We start from the raw sequence: 25,274 nt of genomic DNA, 5'->3' as shown, positions 1-25,274 counted from the left end.
AATATCCTTTCTTTCAGGAGTGCTAGTTCTGCAAGGTTCGCAGGACAGCTTCTGTAAAGTTTGGAAGATAGGAGACGAGGTACTGGCAGAAGTGAAGCTGTACTTCGGTAGCTCAATTGGTAGGGCACGTACCCGCGGAAGGCAAAGGTGCCGAGTTCGAGTCTCGGTTTGGCACACAGTTTTAATCTGCCAGGGAGTTTGAAGAAGGCACGTGTTCGTGCAGCAACATGTCGTCGAGCATTGTCTTGCTGAGAAATGGAGAGTGGTGTGTTGTGCAGAAAGGGTACGGCTACAGGTCGCAGGATGTCATTCATGTAGTTCACACTGGTCACAGTGTCCTGGACACACACCAACTGTTATTTGTTGTTGTACCCAACAGCATCCCACACTGTAAGGCCTTGAGTTGGCAGCATACGTCATGTGCGAATGTAGTCACTGTCTGCAGCGAACCAAAATTCGGCCATCATTTTCAAACAAACAGAATCTGGATTGATACGAAAACGCCGTCTGATGCCATTCCTGTCCCCAGCGACGTTGTTCCAGACACCATTGCCCTCTAGCATGTTTCTGCACATTCGTCAAAGGTAGGCGGAGAAGTGGACGTAAGCCGTGCTGTAATAAACAGCGACGGATGTCACCGCCGATAGTGTACAGTGTGTTCCACTGTTGTGCCAGAGACGAATAGGACGCAGATCTGTGCTGTAGTGCCATTCGGATGACGTGTCGATCTTCTCGATGGAGGGGGGAGTGATGAGGGGGATCTAGTGTTCTAAGGCCTTCCGTGAACCATTCCGCGCACACCGATGCACTGCCAAAACACTTTGTCGCACACGAGCAGCAACTTCCCGGGCGGATGCGTCACATTCTCTCATGCCAATAACGCGTCCTCTTTCAATCTCAGTGATTAGAAGGCGCGCTTCGCGTAAAAATCTGAAGTGCATCCTGCACATCTACTCAAGTCACACTGTTCCATTATTTTCAGTTAATAGCGACAACGACAGCAGCAGGCACATTTCACCGTTAGGTGGTGTTGCTCCGCGATATCGATGTTGACCTTGTACCCGCGAGCCGACATTATTCAAATGTTAATCATTTCTGCAGAACATGCTAATGTAAACGTCCTGCAAAATATAAAAGGCCTATCGCTAGTCGTTAAAGGCGTTCCGTTTCCCTGAATATGAGTGTAGTATGCACAGCCTTTTTCAGAAACGTTTTTCTTGCTGTTGCTATCTCTCTTACTCTGGCTTTAGTCAGTTACCTTGCTGTCTACACAGTACAATTGTTCTACAACATTAAGTGTCTTCGGGACAAATACGAGGGCAATCCACAAAGTACATTACGTTTTGGAATTAAAAATAAATAAAATATTGGATTTTTTTTAATTAAATACAGATGAAAGCCACACCTATTTTACTTTTCTACATAGTTGCCATTTAAATTAAGGCACTTATCGTAGCGATGGACGAGCTTGGAAATTCCTTCGTGATAAAATTCGGCTGCCTGCGCCTTCAACCACGTGGTTACCTCCCCTTGAAGCTGTGCGTCGTCATCAAAACGCTGCACAGCCAACCACTTCTTCATTGCTGCGAATAAGTGCCAGGTCGGGACTGTACGGCGGATGAGGAAACAACTCCCACTTGAAAGATTCGAGAACTTCACGACTGGCATTTGCCGTGTGGGCCCGGGCGTTGTCGTGAATGAGCAAGATCTTTGAGCCCAACTTTCCACTGCGCTTGTTTTGTATTGCTCTTCTGAGGTTGTGCAAAGTTTGGCAATACCTCTGAGAGTTTATTGAAGTGCCTCTTTCCAGGAAATCCACAAAAATCACACCTTTTCTGTCCCAAAAGGCAGTCGCCATGACTTACCTTGCCGACATTGTCTGCATGCATTTCTTGGGTTTTTGGGGGCACACAGCCCCCACTGCATTGACTGCAATTTTGTCTCGCAGTTCACGTGCTTAACGCATGTTTCGTCACCAGTAAAGATGCGATCGAGTAATGAGTCGCCATCGTTTTCGTAAGCGTCGAAAAACGTTAACGCTGCAGCCATTCGCTGATTTTTGTGAATCCCTGTCAAGATTTTTGGTATCCATCTTGCACAAAACTTGTGGTAACCAAGCTTTTCGGTAACGATTTCGTGCAACAAACTTCGTGAAATTTGTGTAAAACTCATAGAGAGGTTCGTTATTTTGAAATTACGGTTTTCACGGACCGCGGCATCGACTTTTTCGACAAGTTCGGCAGTCACTGTGCTGGGTCTTCCACTTCGCTATTCGTCGTGAACGTTAGTTCGGCCATTTTGAAATTTTATTACCCATTGACGTACTCCACCTTCAGTGATTATGTTGACCCCATACACTTCACAAAGCTGCCGACAGATTTCTATCGGTGTACAGTTTTTTGCAGCCAGAAATCTTATTACAACACGCACTTCACACTTCGCGGCATTTTCGATTAACGCTGACATTTGAAATTGTCACAGTAACTCAACGGAGTACAGCACGAACCCCTCACTAGCACGGCACGATGCCGACTGAGCGGCGGAATGCCATGACACCAAGATGGCCGCTCTAGCCCCGCCCCTCACGGACACAAACGAAAACGTAATGTACTTTCTGGATAGCCCTCGTATATGAGGCAAACAATGGTGTCAGACTTTAGTACGAGGAAGGCCTGCCGACTGGCCGGGGTAGCCGAGCGGTTCTAGGCACTACAGTCTGGAACCGCGAGACCGCTACGCTCGCAGGTTCGAATCCTGCCACAGGCATTGCTGTGTGTGATGTCCTTAGGTTGGTTAGGTTTAAGTAGTTGTACGTTCTAGGGGACTGATGACCTCAGAAGTTAAGTCCCACAGCGCTCAGAGCCACTTGAACCATTTGAAGGCCCGCCAAACAGTTCTGGAGACTTACCAGGTTGATGTCGACCTCCTGCCGCCACACGCTCTCCCGCAGGATGCCCGCGCTGTTCACGACTATGTCCACCCGGCCGAACGTGGACACCGCAGTCCGGAAGACCTCTGCAACAGGGAGGCAGGCTCAACGCTACAAAGAAGCTCCGAAAGACACACAATCGTTACAGTTGCAGCGAGAAATTAGATACATCCTGGCTGGATGCCATTTCTGTAGTGATGAGCTTGTTAAGGTTTAACGTTTCAGATTCATGAATGTTGATTATATTGAGCCTTGTAGCTGTGCCTAAATATTGATGAAACTACACTACTGGCCATTAAAACTGCTACACCAAGAAGAAATGCAGATGATAAACGGGTATTCAATGGACAAATATATTATACTGGAACTGACATGAGATTATATTTTCACGCAATTTGGATGCATAGATCATGAGAAATCAGTACCCAGAACAACCACCTCTGGCCGTAATAACGCCCTTGTTACGCCTGGGCATTGAGTCAAACAGAGCTTGGATGCCGTGTACAGGTACAGCCGCCCATGCAGCTTCAATACCATGCCACAGTTCATCAAGAGAAGTGACTGGCGTATTGTGACGAGCGAGTTGCTCTGCCACCATTGACCAGATGTTTTCAATTGGTGAGAGATCTGGGGAATATACTGGCCAGGGCAGCAGTCGAACATTTCCTGTATCCAGAAAGGCCCGTACAAGACCTGTAACATGCGGTCGTGCATTATCCTGCTGAAAAGTAGGGTTTCGTAGGGATCGAATGAAGGGTAGAGCCACGGGTCGTAACACATCTTAAATGTAAAGTCCACTGTTCAAAGTGCCGTCAATGTGAAGAAGAAGTGACCGAGACGTGTAACCAATGGCACCCTATAGCATCACGCTGGGCGATACGCCAGTATGGCGATGACAAATACACGCTTCCAATGTGCGTCCACCGCGATATCGCCAAACACGGATGCGACCATCATGATGCTGTAAACACAACCTGGATTCATCCGAAAAAATGACGGTATGCCACTCGTGCACCGATGTTCGTCGTTGAGTACACCATTACAGGCGCTCCTGTGTGTGATGCAGCGTCAAGGGAAACCGCAGCCATGGTCTCCGAGCTGACAGACCATACTGCTGCAAACATTGTCGAACTGTTCGTGCAGATGGTTGTTGTCTTGCAAACGTCCCCGACTCAGGGATCGAGACGTGGCTGCATGATCCGTTACTGCCATGCGGATAAGATGCCTGTCATCTCGACTGTTAGTGAAACGAGACCGTTGGGATCCAGAACGGCGTTCCGTATTACTCTCCCGACCCACCGATTCCATATTCTGCCATCAGTCCATGGATCTCGACCAACGGGAGCAGCAATGTCGCGATACGATAAACCGCAGTGGCGATAGGCTACAATCCGACCTTTATCCAAGTCTTAAACGTGATGGTACGCATTTCTCCTCCTTACACGAGGCATCACAACAACGTTTCGCCAGGCAACGCCGGTCAACTGCTGTTTGTGTATGAAAAATCGGTTTGGAAACTTTCCTCATGTCAGCACGTTGTAGGTGTCGCCACCGGCGCCAACCTTATGTGAATGCTCTGAAAAGCTAATCATTTGCATATCACAGCATCTTCTTCCTGTCGGTTAAATTTCGCGTCTGTAGCACGTCATCTTCGTGATGTAGCAATTTTAATGGTCAGTAGTGTATTAAGTCTACCTGGGTAAGATTATGCAAAATGTTGTGGTCAACGTTTCAGGTGTGAAAATGACACATACACTTTCCGCTCGAAGGCATACAGTCCAGAATCGGTATGATAGGCAGGCAAAATCACCGTGAGCTTTGAGACAATCATTGCACTGACGCACCAGTTTGAAGACACCCGTTTAGTAAAGCACCGTGTCCTCATGCGTGAAGAAGTCCGTAACAGCCTGCTGCACATCCTCATCACACAGGAATCCTAGGCCACTTCAAGGCCCTTTTCTAAGGGACTGAATGCGTCATACTCGAATTTTGGGAGGGGGGGAGGGGGGGGAGGAAGATCAGGACTATAGGGTGGATGCTCGAGTGTCTCCCACTTTGAGAGGTTCCATGCCCTCTTTTACATGTCACTTCTCATTTTCATCAATTTTATGCACGTCCTATGTCATTGAACGTTGGTAACGGACCAGATAAGGTTATTGTAATGAGAGTATTTTTTTCTGAGAGCTTAAAAAAACTTTTCACTCGATTCCTATGCACGTTAGGCTACTTTCTTGTGTGGCCTGTGCGAGGCGAGCATCGGAGGACGCGGCATACTGCATTTCTGGTTGGGGGCTGCAGTTCCCCGAATTCTGACGGGTTCGTACAATAGGCTTAAGTGCCTGGTGGAACGGTTGACGGCGGTCGAGTTTCGCCTACTGTATGTAGGGCGAAACGACGTGCTAGACGTCTGAGTGTCGCCGCAGTTTTTGTGATTACCGTTCCGGCGCACCTGGAATGAAGACTTCTGGCACCGACTGACTGCATCGTCCTCTTGATTCTGATACTACTTGGGGACTGTGCCCTGCTGGGTACGACTTTCTGGCGCCGGATGGCCGGTGGTCTAGGCAGGTTGTTTTCATAGCCGGTCAAACGGCAAGTTCAGTGCCCTCAGCTGAATAGCAGAGCCATGATGGGTCAAATTAAACTATGGCTAGTTGGCGTCATAATGCCCTGCTCGAAATTGGAAGGAACGGTTGCTATTGGTGTGAATGATGTTCTGAGAGAGTGTGGGGGAATTTTGGAATCAGCACTGAATGCTGGTTCGCAGTTTTCGAGGGAGTTCGGCAATGTTGGCTTCGCTCTTGCGTCGCGCGGCTTCTGGGACTCGGGATCTGGTCTTCGTGGGACTCGAATGGTCTTGCGACTTAGTCGCACTTTTTCGGCAGAATTCTCTGACAGCGTTCGAGGCCAGGGGTTGAAACATAGTTGCTGCACAGCAGAAGCCGGTGCCTACATCATCAGAACACTGCCTACCGACGACCTGCGACACATTTCAGGATTGGTAAGGTATTTTGCGGCTCCAGCACTGTAGGACCTATCATTTGTATACTGAAGCCCTCAGCAGCACGCGCGCTCGCTTTGCTACAACTCCGCCCTGCTTGTTTCTCCATGTGATCCCATTTGAGCTCTCACTACTAATCAGGATACTGCAATATTGTCAGGTGGGTAATATTTGACTAATTAGGACCTCCAGTCATTATCGTCAAGCTATTGCACCACAGAGAGTAGGAGCCCCTTGTTCTCGAGCCAACTCATATTCTCAGTTCAGTACACCCTAACCTTTAACCCACGGTTTGTGTCGATAATCATGTGCCTTTATGTTCCGATGTATAATAAATCTCATTGTAATATTTAATCCGCCTACCATTTCGTATAAATATGCAGAATCCCATTTCCTGTTATTTATTATGATAAAGTTCTCTTTTTTTATCTGAGTAGATTACGATTTTTATTAAATTATTGTGAGTGAGCACTCCTTATTTTACCAACTAGCAGGGGCCACCATCATTTCCTTCCGTTACCATTGTGCACATAATTAATTAGGTGGTAGGTAAGGAGGGACTCGAGTACATGTCTCATTCTCATGGAAAATTCGTCAGAATTAAAGAGGTTCAAAAACTCTTCTCCAACCCGGCATCTCGCAACTCGAGTTATCGTAACTTTCGCGTTGCAATATTTTCGATATTGGAACATCGACCAGCGTATTCTGACGAATAGCACCATTGCAAAACAGTGGGTTTTGGCAGACCTGCTGTCCCATACACATCCTTCATTCACCGATGGATGTCTACTGGTGTTTGTCCTTCGGTAGCCAAGAAAAGAATAACAACTCTGCTGTGTCCTATCTTGCATTCCTTCCCCACCTCCCACCCCCTCACGTCTCCTCAACCCAGTCCCTAGGGGTGGAATGTCATCTACCATCTATGAGCCTAGCAGCCACGAAAACTATCGATTCGATGGTAACATCGATCGTTATCGAATAGCTCCCCACGTAACCACCACCCCTAGCGATGGTACGAGGACAATATGGTAAGGGTGCGGTTTGTTTTTGCTTATTCTACAATTGAGAACAACTGTGTAAGGTGAAATGACAAGTTTAATGTCGCAATTTTTCTCACAAAATTACACGCTTTTACACAGTTTTCAACCCGACAACATAAAAACAGCGCAATGGATAACGCATCTTGCCAACATCAAAAAGTGTAATAATTTTATACACAACGATGTTAAATTTTAACTCTGAAAAAACATTAATCCTAAGCACAATAGCATGAAAGTTTAATTGAAAGTTTCTTTACATTAATGCTAATCACAATAACATGACAGTTTAATTGGACGTTTCTTTACAAAATTACTCCTACACATACGTTATGATGTTGGTCAGTACTACGAAAATCGTCCAGTTCCGGTTCAAAGTTCGGTACTATTTAGGATGACAATTAAGTCTACGTTGGACGGTTAGTCAAGTGACAAATTTGAGCGCAAGATTACCCAAGGCTGCTCGAGTTTACAGTGGATGCAAGCTGGTGAACCAACAATGTTTATGCCTCTGCACGCGGTATTTACCTTAAGCTGTGACGTGCTGCTGTCTGCAAGGTCACTCTCTCCCACTGGAATTCCTACAAAACTAATCTGGCCTTTGCTGAACTTTCCAGCAGAAACTTTCCCTGTTTCCCGTTATGCAAGAAAACATGTACTCAGCCCTAGTCATATTATGTGGCGATATAAATTCGAATGGTTGGAGCAGCGTGCATATTATAGTGCCCTCTCAGTTCTCGCAAGAACAATTAAATGATATGGCTGACTCGTTTCTCCACAGTTGGAGCTAAACATTGCTACTGATAATTCTTTAGCTGAAGTGCAGCCACTGTGATCGCAGTGTCCACACAAATGCATCACTCTTTTGTTCGTATCCCGCTGGAATTCCGAAACGTAGTTTTCTAAAGCTTCTTCTCTGCCCTTGAGCAGATGCCCTCGCCACAGGTGGCCCTCCAGCTTGAATCACATGGCCCGGGGTCGCTGTCCTCCTTCCTGCCAGCCCTTCAAGTGGTTTCTGGCACAACGCCCGCAACATGGCTTTGCTACACTGTTGTCGAGCTGGCTTTTCAAAACTAAAAGCGACTCGACTCGCGTTAGCTGTTCTACCTTCCGCTCAAAGACATGCATTGTATAGGAATGGTGTGTTAATTACCGTCGATTGACTGTCATCCGTTTTTGCATTACATATTGATAATCAAATGTTCTCATAACTGTCGATTTGTGTTAGGTGTCATCTTCACCTTCTCATTGTGGTTTGTAAAGGTTTCATGTAAGGTGTGAATCTGATCATTTATTCTGCCACCTTACAATATTTTCTGGCAAACTACTAATATACCGGCATGACACAAGTGCAAATGAAATAGTTTTTTGATAATTGATTAAGGTGTAAATAGAGATCCACATATGTAGGCTTAAAATCTCACTTATCATGGAAAAGTATTAGTCTTTCCTTTGTATTTTCTTTCCATTTTCTTCAACAAAAACATTTTATTCAGGAATATATATATATATATATATATATATATATATATATATATATATATATATATATATATATATATATATTGAAACGGTAAACTTTATACGCTAATACACACAGAAAACAAGATACTTAAAGTTCAAAATTTTTAAATAAATGATTTTCAATACAGGTTTTTGTTGATATTTAAAGACTCCATAAATGCAAGGAAACAATAATCATAGATTAATTTTTGCGAAGTAATAATTTTAGTGCCAGTAAATAAGCCCTTACGTTCTATAACAATCTTCAAGACTATTATTTTTCACAATACATAAATACATTCCGCTTTTGATGGACATGTCTCTTATCTTGGCATTGCAGACAGATTTCCTGCATTTTGAGGTATTCCTGACTCAATAAATTTTGGTAATTGGGTTACATTGCAAAACCTAACTTCTAAAACTAGTTGCAACACAGCTCTTCTTGGCTTCTTTATCGTATTTCACACATAATTTACATCTCCACTGTCAGAGGAATTCACTGTATGAGGACGTCCGCTTCTCTTATCTACTGACCCACCATCTCAGCATTGTCATTAATTACCAGTCAGTTTCACCAAACTCAGCAGGACAGCCTTCAGTCACAAATGAGAATTCATCTTCTCAGTCAGATAAATCCGGATTGCTGTCATTAAGGAAAACTTCTAATTGCTCACCAATTAACATTTCATGCACTGCTATAGAGCGTAGAAATATCGGGTATTTCAGTATTTCATTATCGAAGACGAAATTGAAATGAGCAGGTATGCATTATCACCCAAGGTCCACATGTGAGGACATTCAGAAATTGTGTTATTTCAAAGTAAAAAAACAAAATTAATGCAAATTGAATCCAGAATAGTTGGCCAAAGATGGGTAGAAACAGGGATTTTCGGTCGGTTTAGGCATAATAGTTATTTTCAAACATTTTTGATTTGTACATGTAACCGTTTCCTGTGTAACATTGTTGCATTAATTTGATGTGTAAGCGGTGCTGATAGACAATAAAAGCGGGTTAAAAACTGTGAGCTGTCTGGGGTTAGTTAACCTTGCATTACTGCGCAACTGTTTCACCAGGTATCCGGTCTAGCTTACCAAATTCTCAACCAGATTAACATTAATTATAATCTTTTAATAGTCATACGACAACCGGTAATATATATATATATATATATATATATATATATATATATATATATATATATATAAGAGAATTTAAATAAAAAGAAATAAATCAGTTTACGTTTGGAAATTTATTTTAACATTGATCATTGAAATTTCAGCATATTAAACTTGATTGATAACTAAACTGGTGCCTTATTTAGAATTGTGAAAATGTGAGATTGTAATCTTACGGAACACATCAAATATGGAGCCAAGATTAGGAGACTGCATACAACACTGCAACACATGAAGAACGTTGAAACATATGCAAGAGGAAATTAACCACAACCGAACGATTCAATTTTCACCCAAAGAAGTTACGTTCGTAGCGCAATCCTGTCCGTCATGTAATTACCACATACTGGTATACTAAATTCATACTAACTCTCTGTGAAATCTTCCCGAAAAGAATAGCTGAGAGATACTTTGATGATTACATCAAATGCTTCACGTGGTCAACTTGGCTTACACAAAAAATTTAACTCTACAATAATTCTGATAATTAAAATAAATTAGATCGAAAAGCAATTTACAAAAGAAAAATCTCGAACAGGTTACTATCGTCTTACTATTAACCTGATGGATCAAACAATTGTATAAGCACGTGGTACTGGTCTCACAAAGCACATCCCACGTGGCTTGAACATAAAGAAAAGTTGCTATATTGAAAAATATTCTCAAGACGAGACGTTATAATCTCACGCACATTCGCATTTAAGATTGATGATCTTAGTTAGAGTTACTGATCAACACGTGGTTCCACTTTACTCACAAAGTAGTGACAAAGCAACTACCGGAATATATTCCGAACTTCACAATCGAATTACACTGCGTTGCAATTTAAGATAACATTGGATATTTTAGAGCTAAACCTGAAATAAAGGTGATTAAATTTTCAGTTAGGCTGATCTTAAGAAATGCATTGTCCTACGGACTTAGCAGACACGCGCTTAGCCGGAGATCTTACCACTTCAGACGCTCGCCGCGGACAAACTGCCCTGCGCTCCTACCGAGCATGCTTCCCAAATACAAACGGAAGTGACCAGAGAGGCAGCTCCCTATACCAACATGACAAGGGACGGACAGGACCATAATAAGGATAGAAACCTCTTTGCTTTTAGAAAGCGTAGCTACCTGTTTCGACGTTGGTCCTACTGTTCTCTAGCAGACAGGCTTGTCTGCTACCCTCAAGCATGCAACTAGAAATACATTTGCTCATTCATCCTCTCACACAGAAGAGAAGGGGGATGATAGTATCTTATCATATACAGTATATAAAAGAAAGCGGATGTAGGTTCTGTATAAGACTGTGTGACACGAATTACACATAAACTGTGTTTTAAAGTGTAGTAGTGTGACAGATAGTTCTTGTTTATGTGTAAAAGTAACACGTTTCACTGCTCAGTCTCCTCCCAGATAGTCAGAAACACCAAAGTAAATTTAGAAGAGGAATTTATGCTGTAAATGACAACATATTTAAGAAATTAACATGAAAGGAATCCAACAGAGACCTTTCACCTGAATGCCCCTAAGTGCAAACTAACATATGAATCGTTCCTTGCAACATGCTGCGCCCTGGTTTTAAACCTAAGAACTGAAAGGTGTATACTCGCAGATCATCGGTCTATTAGTGGAAAGGACCCCTATTTATGAACAAAAGAAAATAATGAGCAAAGGTTCACATGTGTGGACTGAGGGAACGAAGAGGATGGGAATGGAATATCTTGTAAGCCTGTATGACATGTAAGCAGAGGAGTCACATACTTGAGCTTTGCAATTTCACAGCTGCTCACCTTCCAGTGACTCGGAGTCCGCCACGTCGGCTTTGACGAAGATGGCGCTTCCCCTCCCGAACTGCTCCTGCAGCCCTTCAGCGGCCTTCGTACCGGCCGCCTCGTTGATATCCGTAAGCACCACCTGCAAGACAGGACAAAGCAAGGCAAGAGAGCAAGTCAGTGGAGTTGCACTCCGATTAAAATCACTTTTGGAGTGGCGTTTCAGCGTGTCGGGTGGTAGGGGGCAGTCGTCAGCCAATCCTAGTTCCTCCTCGAGCGCCAGATGCTTGCTGTGCTGCCGTTTCCTAGGTACGTCCAGCGCCTCGCCACACACTGGCAACACTGCCATCCCCCTCCTCACTGCAACCTGCCACTCACAAGGTAATTGTCTGCCCCTGGTAGCTGAGTGGCCAGCACTACAGAATGTCATACCCAACGGCCCGGATTCGATTCCCGGCTGGGTAAGAGATTTTCTCCGCTCAGGGATTGGGTGTTGTTTTTAGTTCTAGCTGTGTCATGTTCAGTAGATGATTTTTCCCATTTTTCCGATTATTTTATCGATATGATGTGGAACAAGTCAGATTACAAAATATATATACACAAACATGAATAGTGCTAATATTAATATTAATGAAATTTTTAGTTCTAGACCTGCAACTACATTTAGAGGTACTATTTTGTTTTTTGTACTATTTCTGAAACAGAAACTCATTCCTGGAATAGAAGGAGTTGTCCAAAAGAAGTGATTTTAAGCTATATTTAAAACTTGCTTTGCTATCTGCCAGACACTTATGTTGTTCGGCAAATGATCAAAGATTTTTGTTGCTGAAGAATTTACTCCTTTTTGAGCAACTGACAGCTTCAATAATGGATAGGAAAAGTAATTATTCTCTCTAGTGTTGTACGTATGAACATCACTGTCCATCGCAAACTGAGATTGATTATTTATAACGAATTTCATTAGTGAATATATGTACTCTGATGGTGCAGTTAAAATACCTAGCTCCTTGAAAAGGTGCCGACATGATGTCCTCGGGTGAACACCACTAATTATTCTCACTTCTCTCCTTTGTGCAATCAATGCTTTATCTCTAAGTGGTGAGCTACCCCAGAAAACTATTCCATAAGACATTATTGAGAGGAAATATGTAAAGTGCGTTAGGAGCCTGATCTGTTTATTACCAAGACTAGCGATTATACAAAAAGTGAAAAAAGCTGTACTTAACTGTTTGAAAAGCTCAGTAATATGCTTCATCCAGTTTAAGTTGTCGTCAATGTGAACACCCAAAAATTTCGAGAACTCTTCCCTGTTAACTGAGCCCTGTTCATATGCTACATCAGTTGCCAGTATTACTCTATTTGGTGTACAGAACTGCATATAGTGAGTTTTTTCGAAATTAAGGAAGAGTCCACTTTCTGAGAACCACTTAATAATTCTTTGAAAGACATCCTTAACAATATCTTCAGCTGCTTTTTCTGGAATATGATTTATTATAACACTCGTTCATCTGCAAAAAGTACTAGTTCTGCTTGCTGAACGTGAAGTGAGATGTCATTCAAATGAATAAAGAACAGCAGAGGATCCAAAATTGAACCCTAAGGGTCTCCCTTTAAGGTAATTCCCCATTCACTAGAATTTACCACCCTCCCAACATTATTTCTCTTATTCAGCAAACCTTTTCGCTTTCTGTTCATTAAGTGTGATTCAGACCAGTTGTGCGTATAGCCGTCAGTTCCATAAAACTTGAGTTTTTCTGAGAGTGCGACATGATCCACACAGTCAAATGCCTTGGAGAGATCACAAAAAATACCAACTGACGATAATTTGTTATTTAGGGCTTGTACTATTTGATGGATAAATGTGTAGATAGCATTCTCAGTCTAGTAACCCTTCCAGAATCCGAACAGTGACATGCTGAGTAACTTATTTTCACTTAAATGTGAGACTACTCTTGAATACATAACTTTTTCGAATATTTTAGAAAAAGAAGTCAGCAATGACATTGGTCTATAATTATTTAAGCCACTCTTGTCCCCTTTATTATGAAGAGGTTCGACAATTGCGTTTTTCAATCAATCTAGAAAAATTCCCTGTCCCAGCGAAGCATATCATATATTGATAAGGACTCGACTTATTAAATTGTCCTTATCATCATCATTTCATCCCCATCCACATGCAAGTCGCTGAAGTGGCGTCAACTCGAAAGACTTGCACCAGGTGAACGGTCTACCCGCCGGGAGCCCTAGTCACACGGCATTGCCGTTTTTTTACAAAGTGATTTTAATCACATTATAGGTCACAATGTCCTACACCCCAGTTGTGCTCCAGATTGTTTGTTCTCATCCACATGAAGCGTTCAGGATCCAATTTGCACAGTACACGAGCTACTAAAACACTTGTGGGCACACAGGTATGTGAGCGTTACCAAAAGCTGTCAGCACACAGGCTATGCTGTCGCACATCAACGTTGAACGTGCTGAGTTCAACATGTTGCTCAACGTTCAGGAACGATGAGACTTGTGTGTGTGGTACGTGTACCAAAACGTGGTACACGCAATCGCAACACACTCCAGCGGCAGTTGTGGGATGTTTCTAGTTCGTAAATCATACTGTCTACGAATCGGCCGCGTGTAACATTCCCACGTTAGCTCTATTAAAACCCCCATTAACCATGGACCTTGCCATTGGTGGGGAGGCTTGCGTGCCGTATGTGCAACCACAACGGAGGGGTATCTGTTGAGAGGCCAGACAAACGTGTGGTTCCTGAAGAGAGGCAGCAGCCTTTTCAGTAGTTGCAGGGGCAACAGTCTGGATGATTGACTGATCTGGCCTTGCAACACTAATCAAAACGGCCTTGCTCTGCTGGTACTGCGAACAGCTGAAAGTAAGGGGAAACTACAGCCGTAATTTTTGCCGAGGGCATGCAGCTTTACTGTATGGTTAAATGATGATGGAGTCCTCTTGGGTAAAATATTCCGGAGGTAAAATAGTCCCCCATTCGGATCTCCGGGTGGGGACTACTCAAGAGGATGTCGTTATCTGGAGAAAGAAAACTAGCGTTCTACGGATCGGAGCGTGGAATGTCAGACCCCTTAATCGGGCAGGTAGGTTAGAAAATTTAAAAAGGGAAATTTATAGGTTGAAATTAGATATAGTGGGAATTAGTAATGTTCGGTGGCAGGAGGATCAAGACTTTTGGTCAGGTAATTACAGGGTTATAAATACAAAATCAAACAGGGGTAATGCAGGAGTAGGTTTAATAATGAATAAAAAATAGGAGTCCGGGTAAGCTACTACCAACAGCATAGTGAACGCATTATTGTGGCCAAGATAGACATGAAGCCCATGTCTACTACAGTAGTACAAGTTTATATGCCAACTAGCTCTGCAGATGATGAAGAAATTGATGAAATGTATGATGAGTTAAAAGAAATTATTCAGGTAGTGAAGGGAGACGAAAATTTAATAGTCATGGGTGACTGGAATTCGAGAGTAGGAAAAGGGAGAGAAGCAAACATAGTGGGTGAATATGTATTGGGGGAGAGAAATGAAAGAGGAAGCCATCTGGTAGAATTTTGCACAGAGCATAACTTAATCATAGCTAACACTTGGTTCAAGAATCATAAAAGAAGGTTGTATACATGGAAGAATCCTGGAAATACTAGAAGGTATCAGATAGATTATATAATGGTAAGACAGAGATTTAGGAATCAGGTTTTAAATTGTAAGACATTTCCCAGGGCAGATGTGGACTCTGACCACAATCTATTGGTTATGAACTGTAGATTAAAACTGAAGAAACTACAAAAAGGGGGGAATTTAAGGAGATGATACCTGGATAAACTGACTAAACCAGAGGTTGTACAGAGTTTCAGGGAGAGCATAAGCCAACAATTGACAGGGATGGGGGAAAGAAATACAGTAGAAGAAGAATGGGTAACTTTTAGGAATGAAATAGTGAAGGCAGCAGAGGATCAAGTAGGAAAAGACAAGGGCTAGTAGAAATCTTTGAGTAATAGAAGAAATATTGAATTTAATTGATGAAAGGAGAAAGTATAAAAACGCAATAAATGAATCAGTCAAAAGGGAATACAAATGTCTCAAAAATGAGATCGACAGGAAGTGCAAAATTGCTAAGCAGAGATGGCTATAGGACAAATGTAAGAATGTAGAGGCTTATCTCACTAGGGGTAAGATAGATATTGCCTACAGGAAAATTAAAGAGACTTTTGGAGAAAAGAGCACCACATGTATGAATATCACAAGCTCAGATGAAAGCCCAGTTCTAAGCAAAGAAGAGAAAGCAGAAAGGTGGAAGGGGTATATAGAGTATCTGTACAATGATGATGTACTTGAGGACAATATTATGGAAATGGAAGAGGATGTAGATGAAGATGAAATAGGAGATACGATGCTGTGTGAAGAGTTTGACAGAGCACTGAAAGACCTGAGTCGAAACAAGGCCCTGGGAGTAGACAACATTCCAGTGGAACTACTGACGGCCTTGGGAGAGGAGTCCTGACAAAACACTACCATCTGCTGAGCAAGATGTATGAGACAGGCGAAATACCCTCACTTCAAGGAGAATATAATAATTCCAATCCCAAATAAAGGAGGTGTTGACAGGTGTGAAAATTACCGAACTATCAGTTTAATAAGTCACAGCTGCAAAATACTAACATGAATTCTTTACAGACGAATGGAAAAACTGGTAGAAGCCGACCTCGGGGAAGATCAGTTTGGATTTCGTAGAAATGTTAGAACACGTGAGGCAATACTGACCCTACGACTTATCTTAGAAAATAGATTAAGGAAAGCCAAACCTACATTTCTAGCATTTTACAGCTTAGAGAAAGCTTTTGACAATGTTGGCTGGAATACTCTCTTTCAAATTCTGAAAGTGGCAGGGGTGAAATACAGGGAGCGAAAGGCTATTTATTATTTGTACAGAAACCAGATGGCAGTTATAAGAGTCGAGGGGTATGAAAGGGAAGCATCGGTTAAGAAGGGAGTGAGACAGAGTTGTAGCCTGTTCCCAATGTTATTCAATCTGTATATTGAGCAAGCAGTAAAGGAAACAAAAGGCAAATTCGGTGTAGGTATTAAAGTAAATGGAGAAGAAATAAAAACGTTGAGGTTCGCCGATGGGATTGTAATTCTGTCAGAGACAGCAAAGGACTTGGAAGAGCAGTTGAACGGAATGAACAGTGTCTTGAAAGGAGGATTTAAGATGAACATCAACAAAAGCAAAACGAGGATAATGGAATATAGTCGAATTAAGTCGGGTGATGCTGAGGGAATTAGATTAGGAAATGAGACACTTAAAGTAGTAAAGGAGTTTTGCTGTTTGGGGAGCAAAATAACTGATGATGGTCGAAGTAGACAGGATATAAAATGTAGACTGACAATGGCAAGGAAAGCGTTTCTGAAGAAGAGAAATTTGTTAACATTAGTATAGATTTAATTGTCAGGAAGTCGTTTCTGAAAGTATTTGTATGGAGTGTAGGCATGTATAGAAGTGGAACATGGACGATAAATAGTTTGGACAAGAGGAGAGTAGCAGCTTTCGAAATGTGGTGCTACAGAAGAATGATGAAGATTAGATGGGTAGATCACGTAACTAACGAGGAGGTACTGAATAGAACTGGGGAGAAGAGGAGTTTGTGCACAACTTGACAAGAAGAAGGGACCAGTTGGTAGGACATGTCTGAGCCATCAAGGGATCACAAATTTAGCATTGGAGGGCAGCGTGGAGGGTAAGAATCGTAGAGGGAGACCAAGAGAGGAATACACTAATCAGATTCAGAAGGGTGTAGAGAGCAGTAAGTACTGGGAGATGAAGAAGCTTGCACAGGATAGAGTAGCATGGAGAGCTGCATCAAACCAGTCTCAGACTGAAGACAACAACAACATTTTTCCAGTGACTATATGCTAGTCACTTTGTTCTATCTGCAGTATACAAGAATAAGAACTTCAATATCAGAGTACATGTTTTAAAGGAAAAAGAAAAGTACCATGTGCAATCCATAATGACATAGGCTTATAAAATTTCCATTACAAATATTGCGATACAAATTTGCAATAGTTCTCCACATAAGATAAATATTTTTTTATCATTCCCACATTTTAGTGAAACCCTAATGTCATTCTTACTTGACCACTGTTGCTATCCAGTAGCAGAATCTTTACAATATGTGAATTACGAAATTTAAAAGAAAAATGGGCAAAATATCTCACTACAAGTAGTGCAAGTAGATTAAGCCAATCGGACAAACTCACTTCTCAAAAAAGGGTGCACATACATTTACATAACATCGAATATTACAGTATATACTTATATTAAACTAATAAGAAAGTATCAGATCCCATTAAAACGCGAACGCCAGAAAAAAAAGTGAGATGATGGGACGAGAACCATCACATCACTACCTTCGTTATTTACCGCTAACGCTAACGTTAGGGCTAGCGCTACTCTGGGCACTAAATGAACAACAACTGTTTGCTGGACAATCCCAGAATGTTGCCATTTGCTAGAAGCTTTAGTCTTAGTTTTGTTACTAGCTGAAATTTAATTATAACAAATTGTACCAAGAGTAGTGCATTTTTGAGGGCTCCTCAATGTGTCATTGCCTGCAAATAGCATACTCTTCTAATATGTAAATCTTGGAACCTAACTGTTGCCTTTGTGAGTTGCTTGCAGTTGCATCTGAATCTTCGGAGGTTGCTTAGAATAACACAGTGTGGCAGGAGAGTGATGATTTGCATACTATCGTGCTGAAATAAATGTTTTGGCCACACACACAGACTGATAACCATTGGTCTGGTTCGATGGCTAACATGGGTGCGGTTTTTAGGTGCTTTTCCATGTTCATTTAAGCAAATGATAGGCTCGTCACCTATATCCGCCAAAGAAAATATGATACACGAATATCTAAAGTACAATAACACAAAGAACTAAGTTTACAAAATTTGCAGAGTGTGGCAAGCATGACTTCCCTCTCTTGGGTTAAATGGCGATTGTGGATACAGGAATGGCATCCGGTGACACATTTAAGTAAAATAAATTTGACTAGCATGAAAAACAGTGGACCCTGCACAGTGGAACTAAAGGTGTTACCACTGGTCTCTGTTATGAAGACCACTAGCCACGAGTTTTAGGGAAACAAATGTGCTTGAGAGAGAGGTACAAAAACTTCTGGGCGAGGCAAAAGTGTGGATACACACCTACAAAAGCCGAAATGTGTGAGGAATCCTAATGGCTTCTGGTATGGTGCATCTGTAAGTGGGGGCGTAACGTATAGAATCTACGGCGACAGAGGCGGCCATCTTGAAATCCGCCATCATGGATTTGGATTACATGTTTCAAATGGGAAGCGCGTCTTGTGGCACATTACTTTGAATTGTCTGTTTATCAGGAATACACATGTGAAATCAGTTTTCAGATATCATTATTTGCGTAGTAGTTAAGGCTTGTTAAAGTTTAGGACGTTTGTCAGAGTCGGCATTATAACATATCCTCAGTATGGCGTCCCTTGCATGGAGAGACCATCAGAGTCTTTTTTACCAGCCCTACTGAACACGTTGCAGGATCTGTCGGTCAACAGATGCACACGTTTCTGTAATACACTGGAAAAGGTGGGCTACATCGTTAATTTTTACCTCATAGATAATTTATTTCAAATGTCCCAACAAGATAAAAGTAAGGATGTGTTAGATCAGGTGACCATGGTGGCCATTCGATAGGATCCCTCCTACCTATCAGGTGACCTCCATAAACAGTCTGAATACAATCATGAGGGGTTTGCATCTGACTAGTAACGATTATTGTATTTGTTTACTTCTCCTTGCACAAAAAAATTTGCTTTGTCAATAAACAACACCTGTAGTATGAAGTATGGATTCATGTCACACTGATGTAGAGCCCATTCTGCAAATTCCACCCGTCAACCAGGGTCATCCTGTGAGAGGTAATCTTGCAATTGTAACTTGTACACGTACCACTGGTGTATGTGCAACACACGCAGGATTGAACGCTAACTGACGCCAGGTGTTGCTCATAACTGGCGCGTACTGCGTTGTGGACTTTTGACAACACATGGTCAGGTTTACACAGGTATGCATGCACAACAGTCAGAAGACATTACAACATGCGTTTTACAGAGTAAAAATTCATAATACGCACTTTTCGCACATTCGCCTCTAAGCATTACCGTTGGTGACACACTACAGTTGTTGTACAGTCCTCAATAATGTTCGAATATCCCACAGTCAGCTTCAGTGTACCTGTGCGCCCTTTGGAGAACATGTATTGTTTGAACGCCTCTGCACATTCCCTAATGAGGACAGCAGCGTCCATGATGCGACCAAGCAGTTCAACTCACTTATTCACCTTTCGTTTGTATACCTCAGCCTTCATCCAAACCTATAAATAAACATGTAGTCGCCTAATGTCTCCCGATCTTGGTGGACAACTAATAGTACTGCCACGACCAGGCTAGCGATTAGGATAAGCGCGGCTGAGACGTTCCCTTACATGTCTGGTAAAATATAGAGAGCCTCTGCCGTGCTGGAAGTATACTGTGGTCCACATGGCCAAAGGAACATCCTCAAGGTGTTCAACAAAAGAATTTTTCAAAAAATTTAACTAAATTTGCACTGTCGTTCACTCTTCTAAAATGACTGGATCTACACTATGTGATCGAAAGTATCCGGACACCCACAAAAACATACGTTTTTCATATGAGATGCATAGTGCTGCCACCTACTGCCAGGTACTCCATGTCAGCGACCTCAGTAGTAATTAGACATCGTGAGAGAGCAGAATGGGGCGCACCGCGGAACTCACGGATTTCGAACGTGGTCAGGTGATTGGGTGTCACTAGTGTCATACGTCTCTACGCGAGATTTCCACACTACTGAACATCCCTAGGTCCACTGTTTCCGGTGTGATTGTGAAGTTGAAAAGTGAAGGGACACGTACAGCACAAAAGTGTACAGGCCTTCTTCGTTTGTTGATTGACAGAGAGCGCACACAGTTGAAGAGGGTCGTAATGTGTAACAGGCAGACATCTATCCATCATACAGAAATTCCAAACTGCATCAGGATCCACTGCAAATACAATGACAGTTAGGCGGGATTTGAAAGAACTTGGATTTCATGTTCGAGCGGCTGCTCGTAAGCCACACATCACGCCGATAAATGCCAAACGACGCTTCGCTTGGTGTAAGAAGCGATTGGACGATTTGTAAGTAGGCTGTTTACATTGTCAGCATGTCAAGAGTCAGCACTGTCTTAACGTTGGAAGGACAACTCTATTTCATCAAGACTGCATGGAAATCCACTACTTTCATGTGCATTTTCTTTTACTGCTCAGACATTGAGCAAACACACTGTTATTTTACTGTGATGAACGATCAGGACTGTCTTTATGGACTGTGAGAAAATTTTAGCTTTTGACCAACATTGTATCAATAAGTGTGTGCATATGATATCTTTGTTATAGTAATTATGAAAAATTTTATCAAATCATTATTGGCCACTGCCCAAAACAATTTGTAAAAATTTTTTGTGGGGAGCATGGAGGCTATGTAAGTAGGCTGTTTACATTTTCTTTTTGGTAACGCCACGTAGCACTCTGTTTGAAAAATCACTGGCTGTGCCGTGTGCAGTCTGTGGCTGGTTTGCATTGTTGTCTGCCATTGTAGCGTTGGGCAGCTGGATGCTAACAGCGCGTAGCATTGCGCAGTTGGAGGTGAGCCGCCAGCAGTGGTGGACGTGGGGAGAGAGATGGTGGAGTTTTGAAATTTGTAAGAATGGGTGTCATGAACTGATCTATATATATTATGACTATTAAGGTAAATACATTGTTTGTTCTCTATTAAAATCTTTCATTTGCTAACTGTGCCTCAGTAGTTAGTGCCTTCAGTAGCTTGAATCTTTTATTTAGCTGGCAGTAGTGGCGCTCGCTGTATTGCAGTAGCTTGAGTAATGAAGATTTTTGTGAGGTAAGTGATTTGTGAAACGTATAGGTTAATGTTAGTCAGGGCCATTCTTTCGTAGGGATTTTGGAAGTCAGATTGCGTTGCGCTAAAAATATTGTGTGTCAGTTTAAGCACAGTCTTGTATAAATTTTTCTAAGGGGACGTTTCATATGGCGACCCTGCCAGGGTACCTCACTGGAATCTTCTGATTTTTTCTTGTAGTTTGTGTAATTATTGTAGCTTTTGTTTATTGCTAGGGCGTAATCGTAGAGAGAATTTCCTTTGTAGTTGCAGTCTTTCATTTTTGTACAGTAAAACAGTTTTGGCATACATGTAGTTTTGCACGAAGTATTTCACAGCTGCGCTTGCAATTAACTAGTTATTATTTTGAATGCTATGTTAATGTGTTTTCTTATTTTGCTCTTCAAATTGTGCTTTTCTGTGTTGTCATGTGAAATATTGTGACTATAATGGCGTGTGAAAAACGTAATACTAGGCTCCAAAGTAAACTAAGAAATGACAGTGAAGACGAAAGCAGTGTGTTAGCGCCACCATGTAATGAATTAACTAATGTTCAAAGTAGTAATTTGGTAATTGTACATAGGGAAATGGAGCGAGCTGCAAACAATGGTGTAGACAGTGAAACAAGTAGTGAACAGGGAACAATTATCGATCGATCAGTCGGCAACAGCTCGCCTCAGGATTCCGAAATGACAGGACACATTCTTGCAAATACTGTAGATTCAGGTTTTGCGTCCTCACCACTTTCTCAAATAAGTCAAGACACATTTTCTGTTTTTCAAACTGCGAATATTGCCGGTTCAAATGCATTGCTGAATAGCACTAAGGAACATGTTTCAGACACCAGTGCACTGTTATTACAATTAATGCAACAAATGGGACAAAAGCTTCAAAAGTTAGACACAATGGAACAAAATCAGAGACAAACACAGCAACAGTTGGACACAATGGAACATAATCTTCGAAAGTTAGACACAATGGAACAAAATCTTCGGAAATTAGACACCACACTTGATCAAACACGTGAAGATTTAACTACTGAGTTACATAACATTGAATCGAAATGTCAAAAAATCTGTAATGACGTAAAAACACAAATTTGTGAGCATTTTCAACCTATTTTTTCGCAGCATGAAAACGCATTACAGAATCACGAAGCAGCCATAAAAGAATTGCAAACTGTTGTTCGTGAAAATCACGACACCTTGCAAGCTAAAATGGACTCAGTTGCATCCACCGATTCAGTTACGAAACTTGCAAGAACTCAGGAAAACTTAAAGTACACAGTAGATTCGATTTCAACACAAATGGACACTCTGAAACTTGGTTCAGAAAAACACACTGAGGAAATATGTTCACTATTGGAGAAAGTAACCGAACTTTCGGATCAGTTCACTAATTTATATCCAAAGGTAGATGATGATCTGAATGACACAAGACCTGTAGCCATCACTGACACGGAAGAGTATGGACAAATTAAGAAATTCAAACAAAATCAGAATCAAATTAATACGCAATACAAAAGTGAAATCCGGGAAGTACAAGATCAGTTGACGCAGGTAATTCAAAAATTACATATTTCAGAGGACACTCGCGCTCCAACACGGGAAGACGAACTTAGAAATACGGAAAAGCCACAAAATAATAACACAGGGCATTTCGGAAATCATGAAAGAAATTGGCAAGGTGCGCCGAATTTTGAGATGGAACCACCGACGCGACGTAACAAAGACCGATATGCTACTCGCCGACACGATGATTTTGACTATAAGCTGTTCATTGCTGCACGTAAATTCAAAACATTTAAGTATTCTGGCAACGACATTCATCCACAAGCGTGGCTTCATCAATTCTCTCATTGTTTCCCCCCCAACTGGTCATTAGAGCACAGATTAGAATTTATGTGTGGCTACTTAGAGAATGAACCAGCTGTAAGAATGCGATCGGTCATTCACGATTGCCACAGTGAAGGAGAATTTTACCATGTCTTCCTCTCAGCATATTGGTCCCAAGCCACACAAGACCGAGTAAAACGTGGCATCATGATGATGAAACATTTCGAACAATCTGAATTTTCCAGTCTTGTGAAATATTTTGAAGACATGTTGCACAAGAATCAGTACCTGTCAAACCCATACAGCCCGTCAGAACTCATCCGCATTTGCTTAATCAAATTGCCTGAACATTTACGGCATATTATTTTGGCAGACCGTTGCAAAGACGACATTGAAGCTTTTCAGGGACTCTTAGAAGAATTAGAAATTGACACTGACAATCGCGGAACGCGAAAACAGGAACACAACAATTACAAGTCACACCTGTCACAATTTCGCGATGACAGAAATAATACACGACAAGGCTATTCGTACAACGTAAATCGTGACCAAAACAGACACCAGCCGTGTGACAACCGTTAGCAGAGTAGTAATAGTTACAGAGAAAGATCGCATTTCCGTAGTGATGAATATAACAGAGACAATCATAGAAACAGACAATATAGCAACCAGAACTATTATTATCACGGGAGACAGAATAATTTCAGACGCAAGGGTCCACCGCGCAGTGATAATTCAGGGAGAAATTCTCCACCACTTAACCGACAAGAAAGAAACTACAGGAACTACCGACATGACGATGGACGATATAATCATAGCGACAGACCGGAATTCCATCAGAACTGGCGAGCTTCAAACAGGGCAGGGCCTTCTCGTCAAGGTTAATTTATAGAAGTTAGGTCCCCTAATCCCAATATGACGTGCGCCAACAAAGAGACAGGCAATGATTCGCACCGCAGGCAGCCGCGTGCACCGGCTGACTCAGAGAAAAATAACATAGACGCTAACCTTGAGAAAAATTCCAGTATTCTTTACGGACGTATACCACATGATAATTGCGTTGAAGTTGAAACTCTGCGTACTAGGAAGAGTAAAGGTTTACATCACATTTCACATGTAAAACCGTTTATTGAAAGATAATCTGCTTTTTAACTTTGTCTTTGCCATAAAGCTGTTGACATCACGTCACTAGTATACTTTGTCAGACTAAGAATCTGTTAACATGCAACAATGTTTTGAAGTTAACTATCCAGTCTAGAACTTAGAGAACTTATTTAGGCAGTATTTACGAGTGCATTGTTATAGTGAACAGACGTCACAGTGTTATTGTTTGTGTACATTCTTACTTGTTAGATGCACGATTACGTAACAACTATAAGGCTTCCATACTTAGAACATTTACCAGTACTGCTAATGAAATTTTTATGCAACGTTTTGGTTTACTTGAAAATACATTCTTTATTTGAAGTACATTCGGTGAGATTGAAGATGACTTAGCATTTGGTTTCTCTGATAGCTACAAGATTATATCACGACGCTACTAATATGTGACACCATTTACATTGTTGCTTTTGCGGTGTATCTGTTTTATATCTGCACAGTTTTTCTGTATTATTCTGGAAAGTAAAACATGTTTTAGTAGTAACTTTTGTGGTATAGCTACAATGAGACAGCCTTTATCGTAGCACAACAATACGTTACATTATAGTACTTTCTTGATCACGGTAAGGTACGTAATAACTACAATATCTATACGGAAAGCATTTCACTTTTGTTTATCATGAGGTCAGTACATTGACTTCTGCAGAACTTAGCTTTCAGAGGACGATAACTACGACACTTCCACAGAGATTATCTTACAACAAGACGCACAGTTTAGTGCTACAGTACGCGTATTTGAGTGACTAATTTTGTACTTAAAACATTTATTTTTAAAGATATTTGAAGTTCAATGATACAAAGGTTTTCCGCGATACATTTCATTCCATTGCTGTAATCTGTAACACCTGAGGATATAATTACAATAATCC

General features: G+C 41.7%; 1 protein-coding gene across 1 annotated transcript in view; it reads right to left on the bottom strand.

Moving 5' to 3' along the window:
* LOC126291803 (15-hydroxyprostaglandin dehydrogenase [NAD(+)]-like) overlaps window positions 1-25,274 on the bottom strand; it is a 111,458-nt gene that overhangs the window by 54,393 nt on the left and 31,791 nt on the right. Inside the window, exons 3-4 of the mRNA XM_049985499.1 lie at window positions 11,425-11,548; window positions 2,909-3,015 (exon numbers count right to left, since the gene is read on the bottom strand). Coding sequence (XP_049841456.1) covers window positions 2,909-3,015; window positions 11,425-11,548 — 231 coding nt within the window. The remainder of the gene's footprint in view (window positions 1-2,908; window positions 3,016-11,424; window positions 11,549-25,274) is intronic.

Source organism: Schistocerca gregaria, chromosome 9 (assembly GCF_023897955.1).
Source record: "Schistocerca gregaria isolate iqSchGreg1 chromosome 9, iqSchGreg1.2, whole genome shotgun sequence".
NCBI classification, from domain to species: Eukaryota; Metazoa; Arthropoda; class Insecta; order Orthoptera; family Acrididae; genus Schistocerca; species Schistocerca gregaria.
This window is presented reverse-complemented; position numbering and strand designations above follow the sequence as displayed.